Raw genomic sequence first — 13,379 nt, 5'->3', positions numbered from 1 at the left:
TATCCATCGTCAAGTACATGCTCCAAATACTCACTCCCTTTGAAAATAGCATAGGAAGGCCCCAAATGACATAGGAAGGAACGTAAAGCCCCCAAATAGCATAGGAAGGAACGTAAAGGCCCCAAATAGCATTGGAAGGAACGTAAAGGCTCCAAATAGCATAGGAAGGAACGTAAAGGCTCCAAATCCATAAGTACATGCTCTGGAAAGGTGCCAAGGAACATAGGGCAAGCCAATTCATAAGCACATGCTCTGGAAATATTTTACCTATATGTGTAAGCAAATACCATGGTAATTCCTATATGTGTAAGCAAAGTATAACGTAACATACTACTGTCAAAGCAACATTGTTTTTCACGGATTCTGTCATTACTGAGGTCCCTTTTTCCTACCTATCCTTCAGGTTTAAACCTATCTGAGAAAAAAGAATTTGTAGCCCTTTTTTGGTTGTCAAATATCGACTAACCAATCTTCAAAATACTTTTGTTTTATTTAGGTCTAAGCAAATACCATGGTAATTCCTATATGTGTAAGCAAAGTATGAGGTAACATACTACTGTAACATACTACTACTTTTGACTTGTTACGCGTTGCATGGATATGTTCTGTTTCTAATCGGTACGCAACTTACTAGGCATGTATACCAGGCTATATCAGGTATATCAAGTATATCATGTATATCAGGATCAAACTGGGCTACAAAAAACAAAATTTAATATAATAGGTTTTATCAATTCGTAAAACCCCAAAATGGCACAACCATTTTTTCTTCGAATTGCGTTAAAATTTTAAGGTAAGCACCGTGGACTTAGGAAACTTTAACAAGGGCAATAAACCCCATGACAGAAATGTGGTTAAATAATTTTTTTTTTGCACTGATCATTTCTAAGATTTCAGATCATATAGAGACCTATGTTAGAATTTTAGGACCAAGGAAGCTCATTCAGGACCAAATATAAAGGAAACAAATCTGGCTGTAATTGTTCTTGAGTCCTTTTTTTCTCTTTATAAAAAGAAAAAAAATACAGAGTTCGTTTTAATAAATTGCCCTAAAATGTATTTATAAAAATAAACTAACATTTGCAAAAATATATAACTTAATAATATTTTATTAATAAACTTATGAATTATGATATGTGAATGTTCAAGGATATCTGCAGGTTGGGGATCAGGATGGCTTCAGCCCAGTTGAGCACCAAATGTTACGCCTGTTTTCAGTTCATATGAATTGTAATACCCCTCCACATTCACTTTCAGTTCCATATTAAAACTGACTAAAATTTACTGTGCAGTTTACTTCTAATCAAATATTTGACTAGATGTAAGAAGTTTACCCTAAATTTAAATTACAATCCAACATCCTATTTTTAAAAGAAAAAAATAAAATAAAACTTTACAAATATTCTGGATATAATTCCAAGATATATGAGCAATATTAAATATTTTTTCAAAAAAAGTAAGAGATATTAATACTTAAAACGAAAAAAAATTATTCCACATATAATGAGGGCTGCCCCCTCTTTAACTCATTAAGATAATTTATTACGGTGCTATACTAAAAGCATTTGTGACTGCAACAAATTTAAGGCCGATTGCCTTTCAAAATATTTGAGCTGAAAAGAAAATCAAAGTTTGGAGCTGAAAAGGAAAGAAGCTAAAAAAGGAAACATTGTCTAGAGGAAATTCAAATCAAAAAGTTCTTCAATTCTTTTCATATTACGAAAAATACTTTTAGTCCATTCCAATAGCCCTTGTGCTTTAGTATTCTTTTACAAAGTAATAGGAGGAAAAAAATTTCTACTTTTGCACAAAGAGAGGGTATTAAAAACGGGGCAACTCCCCTCCTTAACGTTATCAAACCATATTTTTGATGGAATATGTTAAGCTAAAGGGATGACTGCGCTACAATATTACTTCTGAAATTGAGGAGCTCAATATGCGATTTCTTGATAGTTTTGAATAGATTGACTGTCTCAAAATTTTCAGTTGACAAATTATACCTCCTTAGGGGATTAAATAAAAAACAACAAGTTTTTTTTTTTAACTGAAAGTAAGGAGCAACATTAAAATTCAAAACGAAATGAAATCATTCCATATATGAAGGGGTTGTCCCTCTCCTCAACATCTCGCTCTTTAGGCTTGCCGTGCTCTTTCCGTGGTGTTGATAGTTTATGTGGCATGCATTTAAAGCATGGAAGTAGTAGTCTATTGATGCATTTACAAATTCTTTATCAGATAATTTTTATTTAGGGTCTGGTTCCTGATTCATTTTGAACTGGTATTTTGACACCTGTTTTAAAAAAGGACAAAGATCCCTCTGAATGTTGTTCTTAATATCCAATTACCGTTTCTTCTGTCTTGTGTAAATTAATGGATTTACTTGTAATTAATGATGTAAATGTATGTTGTCGTTCTCCGCATTCGCAGTTCGGATTTAGAAAGGTTATAAGCAGGGATCATATCCATAGCCTTATTGCAAACCTTTTAGTTGAATCGAGGGAGCTTGGGGAGCCTCTAGTGTTTGGTAGTCATGACGTGTGTCGAGCTTTCGACTCTGGTATCCACTCACATTGGTTACTTTCAGCTCGGGCTCGATGTCTTGATCTTTTGATTGTTACTTATTTAAGAAGTCTGTATAGAAAGCTCCGTGCTAAAATTAAGGTACCATGTTAAATTTAAAATTAAGAAAAGTTTTAGCATCTTAAATACTGATCATGCTAAAATTGGTCTATAACTTAATGCTAGTAAAAACGTTCTACTTGTTTTTGACTCCAAGGGGAACAATGATGTTTCCTTTGAGGTAAAATCCGGTAACCAGTTGCTTTTTTTTTCTCCAAGCCACTGACTTATCTTGGACTCCCTATTGGCCACATTATGAAATCACCCTTGCTAGTCAAAGCGCGAATTTCACTGAAAACGTTCGAATGCCTTGAGTTGCTTTAATATTTTGTAGAGCAAGTTATAACCGTTGCATTTACTCGGGTTTATATAACGCTTTTGTATCTTCTCACTTGCCAGTGTTTCTCCTTGTTGGATTATTTTTACAGATAGTGACAAGAAATGTATTACATCATTCTTCTTTAAGTATGCGAAGTATATTTTGGGTGTACCACCTTGGACACATACTACTAGAATTTCAGATTTGTTGTAAAATAGTCTTTTTCGCTACTTCAAATTTTCTTTCAAACTTTTATTTTCCATTTCAATGGGCATTCTTCCTATGCCTGAGGGGTATTAGTTCATTACAAATTCCGTGATAAAATGAATCAAACCTATGAAAACACATCTGCTTGAAAGCTCTCCAATAGAGTTTTCGATTGTGCCAAAATCGGTTGCGTACCTGGTCAATGCAAAAGCTGATTATTCAGCCTTTGTTCAAAGATCAAATAAATTTTCTCAGCCTGGTAAGTTTTGATGGATAATTTTAAATTTAATAGATTTTGCATATTTAGGATAACCACGAAAAGCCTATGCTTTTCATGTATATGTATTGTTATCTAATTCTTTTTCTAAAGTTTCAGCTACTATTAGCCAGAGTCGTTCTTTTCTTACAGTCCGTTATCGCTAGTTGTCTGATAAAATTGGAGTATGAAATCCTTTACTGGTAAACTAAATGTGTTGAAGTTAAACTAAAGTGTAAAAGCACGAACTGTTTGGTGGAGTTTGCCTTAATTTAAACCATATTATTTCCACTAATTGGAAGAGGAAAATTATAAAAGCAAGACATGGTCTGAAAAGTTTATATCAACACATTGTCAAGAACACATGTGTCAACACGTAAATGGGAAAAACTAAATTGTTCCCACTTATTGCCCACTATTAAAAACTCTTTGTATCTTTTGCCAGATTCTTCTTAAAGATAGAAAAAGCGTTGTTGCGGGCATCAATCTTTCCCAATTTCAAAAAATTGTACCTTAAATCTTATCATGCACTGGCTCATTATAAATCTTACAAATTTAAAATTGATCACTACTCATTGAGTATTGATTAACTACCCGAATTACGGTAGGGATACATTATTGACGCTTTAGTCATGTGTAATTTTGATTTTAACCTCAAGATAAGATAAGATTTATTCTTCGTTAGATGCACACAAAATATTAAATCTTATTATTCCCCCAAAGGCTCATTGGCCTGTACAAAGGGGGAAGACAAATGAGTTGCTTACTCAGAGATGAAAAACAAAAGAAAATTTTAAATGATCACTTACTCACATACGATGGAAAAGAAAAGAAAATATAGATAAAATGAAAACTATAGAATAAATAAACTAAATTAATTAATTAGATTAAATAGACTCAGAAAAATAAATAAAATAAAAAATAAAGACATAAATGAAAATAACTTCTACGAAGTCAAAACATTTTTAACAATTTTTTCAAACAAACCGAATGAGAAAGAAATTCAACCATAATGGAACCCAGACACTATTTTGTTACTAATCTTAAACTTAAATACAAAAGCTTTGAGGTATGCCTAATGAAAATGACAATCAAATGGTAGAAAAATATAAAATAAAATTTGCAACTTGTCCTTGTTAGTTCCAATGAAGTTAAATTTTGAAATAAATTAAGTTAAATTTGGTATAAGTTTATTTTCAAATACTTGAGGAAAAGGAAACTATCTGAGAAGTGGCTCAATTTATATCAAATAATTACGCAATACAGAGCATGGATATATAATACACAGCAGGAATATGAGGGGATTGAAGCCCTTATTGTTTAAACAGTTAGTTTGTATAATGACAAACTACTTCTATTTTTACTAGTGCTAAGAACTTATTGCAGCGCCAAGCCGTCCAAGGCCCATACAGCTGTGCACGCTGCTCCTTCATCCCAATCTAATCAAAGTTTCATCTTTACACCCTCCCAAGAAGTATTAATTTCCCTTAAATTATCTTTACAACCTCTTCCCGCCCCATACGGTAGCTCCCTGCTTTTGGTTTGGCCCTAGACGGATGGCTGTAAGCGCGATCTTTGGAAATTTTTCAACCCTCGTCCAAAGACGGGTCGTAACCATTTCATCCTTTGTCTCATTATAGCCCTAGAGAGTGGGATAGAACCACATTTTTCTTACAGCTCAATGTTTTAAATACGGTCATACAAACAGCTACCCAAGAAAATCCGTTGAAAATTTCTCTGGAAAACTTCTAACAAATCTTCCTCAGTTTTTTGAAGCAGCCGCACTTCAGAATAATACTTGCCCACTGTCATCATTGTAGTTTAGGAGACTTCCTATGAGATCTTCCTATTTTTCCAAATTATTTAGACTGCGTAAAATTGCCCCGTACCATGGCTATTCCACTTCTAACATCTTCACTGCATCCACCATCTTTACTAGTAATCCCACCCATTCAAGAGAAGCTACCCACTTCGTCGATTTTCTCCTTACCTAAAATATCAACTTTATTTTATCAAGTGTCAGTGGCTTGATCTTATTAACACTATTTTTCAAACCTATAATTGCACTTTAAGCCCTCAAAACCTCTAAAACGTCTTCATTTTGCTAACATTTTCATCTAGGACGCGTGCATCAACAGCATAATTTATGGATAGGGGAGTTTTACCTTCTTATTTATTTTTATGATCTCTAAGGGGCTTTTCTATGGTCAATATAAATGAAAAAGCAATATCTAAAGCGTCTGACAATACCTTGAAACAATGTTTCCGTGTTATAGCGACCACACAAAAGAAATGAATTTAGGTTAATCCTAATGAAATGTACCAAAATATGGTGAAAACGTAATACTTTATTACATTAAAGGCCTAACCTTAATATCTCCTTATATAGGGGTGGACCCAGGATGGACCAAAGGGAGGGTGGAAGGCTAGGCGTTTGGGAGTAGGTGAAAGCACATGGGGGCTTAGGAGGTATGGAACATCCCAAGCAAACCGAGGTCAAAAACTTTCAAAATTTAAGTGTAAAATGACACATTTTTAGGCCTTTTTAACTTTTGAACGTTGAAAGCTATACCTTTTTATTTCAAGTACGGAAATACTTTTATTGCTGATATTACTATTTTTTCAAATGATTAAGTTTTTAAAATAAACCTTTATGTAGATTTTTTGTTATTCTACCTTATAATAAGTTTTTATAATGCATTAATGCATTACCTACTATTCCTTATTATAAAAGGCCTAACGCAGAAGTATTGTATAAGTTTTAGCTGGTTTACTCCTATCCTGAATTTAAAGGGTAACAGTTCAAAACAAAGAAATAAGTTAACTATCTCAAAGGACGATAATAATGTAAAAAAAGGTATTCAAAAGAAACTTTTATGTTACAACTTTTTTTTCATCGTACAATTCTATGAATAAGATATTTGATGGCCCAATTGAACAAACACATTCGTCTTAGTTTTGACTGACTAAAATGATGTTAGACTTTATCTTCATCAATCTCCCTTTCCTTATGAATATAAGCCAGTGTAATCCCTGTCAACTGGTCTTCTGTCATGGATGACCTGAGATAAGTTTTTATTCTTCTCAGTGAAGAAAAACTCCCCTCGGTCGTGTCAGATGTGACCAGTAACATAGCGAATATCTGCAATAAAATTGCTACGTTTGGAAAGAAATCTCTATTATACTTTTACAAAGCAATTTCACAACTTCGTGGAAGATTCTTGGGGATTTCCGATATCCAATGTTCCCGCCAAAGTTCAATCTCCGCGGAAAACTCTACTGATGAAGCAGAAATGTCCTCATAGTAGATATTTTTTTTTTTTTTTTTTTTTTTTTTTTATTCCAATATTCACGGCGCCAGGTACTTCGAAGTATCTGATATGCCGCTTTTCATTTACCTCTTTCAATGGCCTCGAGGTTTTAAATATCTATTGAACCTTCTTTTGAAGGTGTCAACAGAGGGATTTGCAGGGAAAATATCCCCAGGGAGATCATTCCAGATAAAAGTGCAATGCCAGATGAAGCTGTTCCTCAAGTACTCGGTTTTTGGCGTATCCTCCTGTAGATAATTGGACCGAGCTGTGCGCCTTCGTGTCTGCCTTGCCGGCTGGAAAAAGGGGGGCACAATTCGAGAGAGCTCGTCTGAGGGAGGTGAATTCATGTACTTGTAGAAAACAGCCATCGACGCTACATCAAACCTTTCATTTAGAGGCTGGAGCAATTCTTGTGTAGAGGCGCAGCCCGCCCTATTTGCCCTATTCTGGATGTACTGAAGTGGTGCCAACAGCGTTTTCGGAGTACCTGCAAATAGCGGGCATCCATATTCAGCTGTGGGTCTGATGCAAGACTTGTAGAGTGGGATGATCGAGCTTGATGGAAGAAGGTTTTTGCAGCGAAGAGTAACTCCCAGCTTTCTTGCGCAGTAGGTTCTCAGCCGATGAAGGTGGTTGTTTCAGGAGAAACTAATATAGCATAAACTCCCATTGTCACAAAGCTTGCAAACCCTCTGCGTAGCTTCTTCTTTTAAAATGATTTCGGTATGTCCGATCGGCATGATTATCAGATATCGTAAAGCTCCTGCGTAGTCATTTTAGTCAAATTGATCATCCATGTCCTAGGGTGCTGGGAAAATTTCATAAGATCCTCCTTCGTATAATTGGAGCCATGTTTTGGATCTTCGTGCTTAGGGACGGCTGAGTTTGTCGTGGTATCGTTGGAATAGTGATACAGAAGGCTTGTGAGGTTGTCTCCCATGTCGTTTATGTAGATAAGGAAAATCGTAGGTTCCAAGACACTGCTCTGGGGTACCCCTGCTTTCACTGGATATTCGCGGGAAATAAAGCCGGCAAGAAACACCCACAGTGAACGATCGGAAAGAAAGGTCTCAATCACTTTTAACAGACATCCACGAACACCATACACATAGAGTTTCTTTAGCAGGCCACGGTGCCATACTCTGTCAAAAGCTTCCGCAATGTCGAAGGATAGTAGCCTGATGTCGTATCCCATTGCCAGTAGTTCTATCTACTCCTGATACTGGGCCACTAGGCAGTCTAATGTTGAACGTTACCGGTGGAATCCATATTGGTGATCGCCTAGAAGGTCATTTGATTCTAGGTACTGATGAAGTGTTTTATTGGAGACGTTCTCGTAGACTTTTCCAACACAAGAGAGAAGGCTAATAGGCCTGTAGGAGCCCACACTTGTTGGATCGCCTTCTGGCTTTAGAGTATGTATAACATGGGCGGACTTCCATGTTCTTGGGAAGGTTCCGGAGTAAAAGCACAGCCGGAAAAGCAATGACAAGGGTCCAGCTAGTTCGGCACTGCAGGACTTAAGGACAACATTTGGTATATTGTCAGGAACCGTGGCTTTGGTCATGTCCAGATGTTGCAGAATGCAAAGGATCTTGGGAGCAGAAAAATTCACGCGGTCCAGGACAGTGTCGGTTCGGTCGGAGAATTTTGGCACTTCTCTATCGTCATCGTCTAGATTCGAGATTTCGGCAAAAGCCTTAGTAAGAGCTTCAGCCTTTGCCTGTGGATCTTATACCACTGTCCCGTTTCTCTGGAGAGAAGGAATTGCGGTCCCTTTGGACGACGGTTAAGCTTCCTTGACAATTCTCCACCAACTCTTTGCCGAAGCAAGTTGAAGCTTGGTTGGCGAATTTCTCCATTTACTGATCCCGGGACTGCCGAATCGCTCGAATTGCATCTTTGCGCGCACTTATGAATGCAATTCTGTCCTCTTCGATCTTCGAAAGTAGCCATCGCTTGTGTGTCTTTTTCTGTGGTCGGATTGTCTTCTTACACTGGTCGTTGAACCATGGTTTGTCCATACAGGACACCGAGATCCACTTTGAAGGGATATGCTTTTCGACAGAGTCAACTATGGCCTGCTGGTACTTATCTACAGCTTTTTCTGGGCCTTCCAGAAGGAAGGCTCTCCACCGCTGAGAAAAGAGGGTGTTTCTCAAACCGTCCCAATCACCTCTTTTGTATAGCCAGATTGTTCATTCATGCTTTACTGGAGGCGGAATACGTAGGTTTCCACGTGCAACGACGGCAACGTGGTCACTGGTGAAAACATGAGCGTCTACCTTAAAGGAGTCATGGTGATCTGTAAGGAATAGGTCAAGACGAGATGATCCGTTTGGGCCGTGATACGTGTCGAAATCGACAAGTTGTTCCAGCCCGTAAGAGAGGATAGACCATACAAGTCCGACCCTTCCCTATCAGTATTTTTGCTGCGATGCCACACGCTATGATGGACGTTGAAGTCTCCATGAAGGATAATGGCAGACTTAGCGCACTTGCCCCGAATATATTCAAGGGAGGTTTCAAGGTAGCTGGTAATCTGGTAAGTTGGAGGGTTATACACGGTACCGACACTCACGGATTTATTTGGGAGGGTCACCCTAACCCACAGAGCTTCTTTGCCTGGTGAATCTGGTATGTTCAATCATTAATAAGGTTCATAGCTTAGTAGCTATACAGCGATACCTCCTCCTCTGCACTTAGCACTAACAGTGCGCTCTCGGTCCCGCCTGAGGAGCGTGTATCCCTGTATGGCAACCTCACTGCTCTGTATTTTTTGGTTTAGATTGGTCTCAGTGATGCACATGTTAGATGGCTTGACCGAGTTCACTAAATGTAGGAACTGGTCAAACTTAGATCTGAGACCTCGTACATTGCAGTGGGCTACCGTAAACAGGTCCGTTTTGATGGTCGGTGGACGTGCTACAGGTCGTCATCGAAATGGCTGTTTGGTCCGAAGCTTTTTGTTGTTAATCATAACCAGGTAAAAGAAGTTTTGCCGAGTTGTTAGCTAGGCAAAGCCCATAAATTCAGTGCCAAGTTTCATTGGACGGGGGACAGTGCTACCAGCCAACGCACTTTATGACCGTATCTACAGCATTAAAGTGTTATCGTATGATGAATTAGGATTTGGCACAAGTACCCCCCACCTGCGCTGAAGCTTCCAACACTTCTTCAACTGTGTTATTAGGAAAGTTAGATGGAATTATTGCTTCCAGGTGTGAAGCGTCACTTACGGAAATAAATCTGGTGTTAAACTCAAAAATAAGGTGATCCAAAAATGGAATGTGTATTTCCACCTTGTAGTACTGTTCTGCATCTTGACCTGGTAACTTGACATTAGCTCTTTAAGTCTGTCGGCTTCATGCTCGGGGTAAGATTATTTCTTCTCTTAATAACAATGCTGTGGCTTATGAAGATGCAAATACTTTCTCGAGTTTGCTTCGTATTCACATTATATAACCTTTTGCGAAATGCAATTTGCGAAAATGAAATTTTCGCAAATGCGATGTGGTCTACAGCGTCCAGGTATTCCTTAACCTCGCTTGAAAAAGTAAAATTCACCCATTACTTTAATCTTTATTCCAAAATGCATTACAAATACTGAGAATTGTCGGTGTGTTTATTCACGTTTATAAAAGTAAATCTTTAAAATTGAAATATAAACTAACTTAAAATTCAATAATTAACAAAAATCCGTTATGCTCTTATCAGGCCATTTAATCTTCAATTATGCAAGACAAAATGTTAGACTAATAAGATCGAAATAAGAAATCAAATTCAAATAAAAAAAAGTCCAACCACTTTCCAGTAGCAACCTTCCATGTCAGTAAAATACTATACTATCTTTTATGTTTTTTTTTTGTTTTTGTAGGTTTATAGTCTGAACTACTTTTTATTTATTTTACTAACAACTACTCGACATTTTTTTTTATCTTTTAAGGTTCGTCCCTAGTGACAAAACAGAATCCTTCCCTCCAAAGCTGGATATGCTTCCCGCAGCACGAGTTGAACCAAGGCATGGGCTCTGGATTAAGTTGGAAAAAAGAGAAGAAGTATGCTAGTTTAACAAAATTTTGTATAAGCGATAGTGTTCTAAACGAAAATCTGTATCTTATTTTGTTTTTTAGAAAATAAAAACCGATTTCTAATACAGCTGTGCACTTTTGTGAAAATCTGAATTTTTCTTTAACTTCTAATAAAGGTCAAAGTTATATTTAATTTTATGCAAGTACACAAAGGGAAGGGGAACTCATGAAAAATTGACATTCTACAACTTCTCTTATATTTTTTTTCTGTTTTTTGTTTGATCTTAAATTATATGAAATGAAATTGCTTTAACTTGTATTCTGCATATGATTCACCTAAATTGGGATATTCTTCGGGTTTATGTCCCTCCAAAATCTCATCAAATCGCTAAGGCAAATTCTTTTTTTTAGCGCCTTCTGACTATCTACTTTTAATATATAATCATACCAGGTTTCCAAAGATTCACTACTAGTCGATCCTCTTGGGATGGGAAGTAATCCCGACCCGGTGGCAATTGTCAAATTAACAACTGGGATAAGAGCTTTGAGCTTTTTGAGAAGAGACCTTAATGACTCATTCATTACCTCGGACATCGGTAATATTTGCTGAAGAGACGCCAGGAATTTCACAAAGAAATAAAGGCACGTAAACATGTTTAGAAAGGGGGGGGGGTCGGGGGCACAGATTAAAGGATATGGAAGACCGAAAAATGTCTGTGTGTAGTAGCTATTGGCTCGGGACATCAGATAGGACACAAATTAAAAACTTCTTACTTTCAAATTTTTACTACCAAAAGAGATTGTCAGACGACAGGCATCAGTCAGAAAAAAAAAATGCTGTTTTGCGAGCATTGGAAACTAGGTGAATCTGATTTTACAGTGAAGAAACACTTGATTCGGGTAAGGTAGTCTACTCGTTGAATAATATTTAATGACTGTTCTCAGATTAGTGATTACTAGAAGTTACAGATACAAAACAGTTACATAAATTTTTATTAAATTCTCAAATTCCTTAAATTGATAAAATCTTTACATTTTAGGATCAACCTAATAATTTATGTTCGTTCTAAGTTTTGTTGTTGCTCCTTACTTTCAGTTGAAAAACTTGTTTTTTTTATTTAATTTCTATTCGTTTTTTTAAGTAATTCTGGGATATCCGGCACCCCCTTCAGAGCAATGTCTCTTGCCCCCATGAAAGCTTCCTCCACTGAAAGATCCTCCCACATAACCCTCCAACCCACTACCGCCCTACAATACCAGAAAATATCCCCCCTGAAAACGTCTGTATACTTCCCAATAACCAGTACTATATGTAAACAGTAGGTAAAGTTCATAAATTTCAGCCCTCTCCCCGGGGACTTTCGGGGATTAAGTCATCCTAAAAGATATTTTTATTATATTTTTGACCATTTTGAACAAAATGCCCATCTCAAAATTTTGATCGGGTGACTTTGGGAAAAAATGACCGTGGGAGGGGGCTGAGTTGCCCTCCATTTTTATGGGTCACTAAAAAGTGCACTAGAACTTTTGATTTTCCTTCGAATGAGCCCTCCCATGATATTCTAGGACCACTGGGTCGATACAATCACCCCTGGAAAAAAAACAAAAAAACAAATAAACAAAAAATCCATGATCTTTCTTCTGGCAAAAAATTCAAAAGTCCACATTTTTGCATATAGGAACTTGAAACCTCTACAGTAGGGTTCTCTGGTACGCTCAATCTGATGGTGTGATTTTCATTAAGGTTCTGTAATTTTTAAGGGATGTTTCCCCTTTTTTCGAAAATCAGACAAATCTTCTCAGGCGCTTAACTTTTGATGTGTAAGACTAAACTTCATAAAACTTATATATTTCAAATCAGTATTAAAATTTTATTCTTTTGATTTATCTCTTGGTATCAAAATTCCATCTTTTAGAGTTTCGGTTACTATTGAGCCGGGTCGCTCCTTACTTACAGTTCGTTACCACGAACTGTTTGATAGATACTTGGAGATGCTTAGTGGTATAATTTGCCCCACAATGGCTATATCAAAATAATAAATGTTAACCTAGCTCTGTTTTACAATTTAGTTATTTCAGGGAAAAAACTTATGACTTTTTTTGTGAAATAAGCTTGTAATGTGGGTCTTATTCTTAATTTAATTTCTGTTCATTTGCCTTTTCTGGTGATGCTGACCAAATGAATTTAGACCTGATGACTAACTAACATGTGCCTTGATGGGGGGTGTTACCAGCACTGCCCTATTTATTTGCACCTTGATTTTTCACTTATTTTAGCATAATATTTGTGAAATATAATGGTGTGATACTCCCATCAAACATATATCAACAAAGCAAGCAACAAAATTGCATTCACAGTCCTGACTTGGGCCGATAATATTTGATAGTATTTGCCAGTAATGATTTTCAGATTTGAACATATAATATTTGGGTATTAAATTCAAGCTAGTCACCCCTTGGGATTTAATCCTGAGCTTCAAATTTTAAAATATGCTTCTAAATGTTTATATAAAAAATGTCTCTCCAAAAATATTTATAGTATATTTATTATTCTTATTGAATATCACGGGAGTTTTGTCTTCAAAAGTTTGGATTTTTTGGAAGTAAAACTTTATGCATTTTAAAATTTTATC

At 36.6% G+C, this 13,379-nt stretch overlaps 1 protein-coding gene across 1 annotated transcript in view; it reads left to right on the top strand.

Moving 5' to 3' along the window:
- LOC148953453 (cytochrome P450 3A8-like) overlaps window positions 1–10,871 on the top strand; it is a 97,153-nt gene extending 86,282 nt beyond the window's left edge. The window contains exon 9 of the mRNA XM_089088542.1: window positions 10,662–10,871. Coding sequence (XP_088944668.1) covers window positions 10,662–10,782 — 121 coding nt within the window. The 3' untranslated portion in view covers window positions 10,783–10,871. The remainder of the gene's footprint in view (window positions 1–10,661) is intronic.
- Window positions 10,872–13,379: the final 2,508 nt, after the last annotated feature.

This window comes from Artemia sp. Qi Xiang Cuo, chromosome 4 (genome assembly GCF_049724085.1).
Source record: "Artemia sp. Qi Xiang Cuo chromosome 4, ASM4972408v1, whole genome shotgun sequence".
NCBI classification, from domain to species: domain Eukaryota; kingdom Metazoa; phylum Arthropoda; class Branchiopoda; order Anostraca; family Artemiidae; genus Artemia; species Artemia sp. Qi Xiang Cuo.
This window is presented reverse-complemented; position numbering and strand designations above follow the sequence as displayed.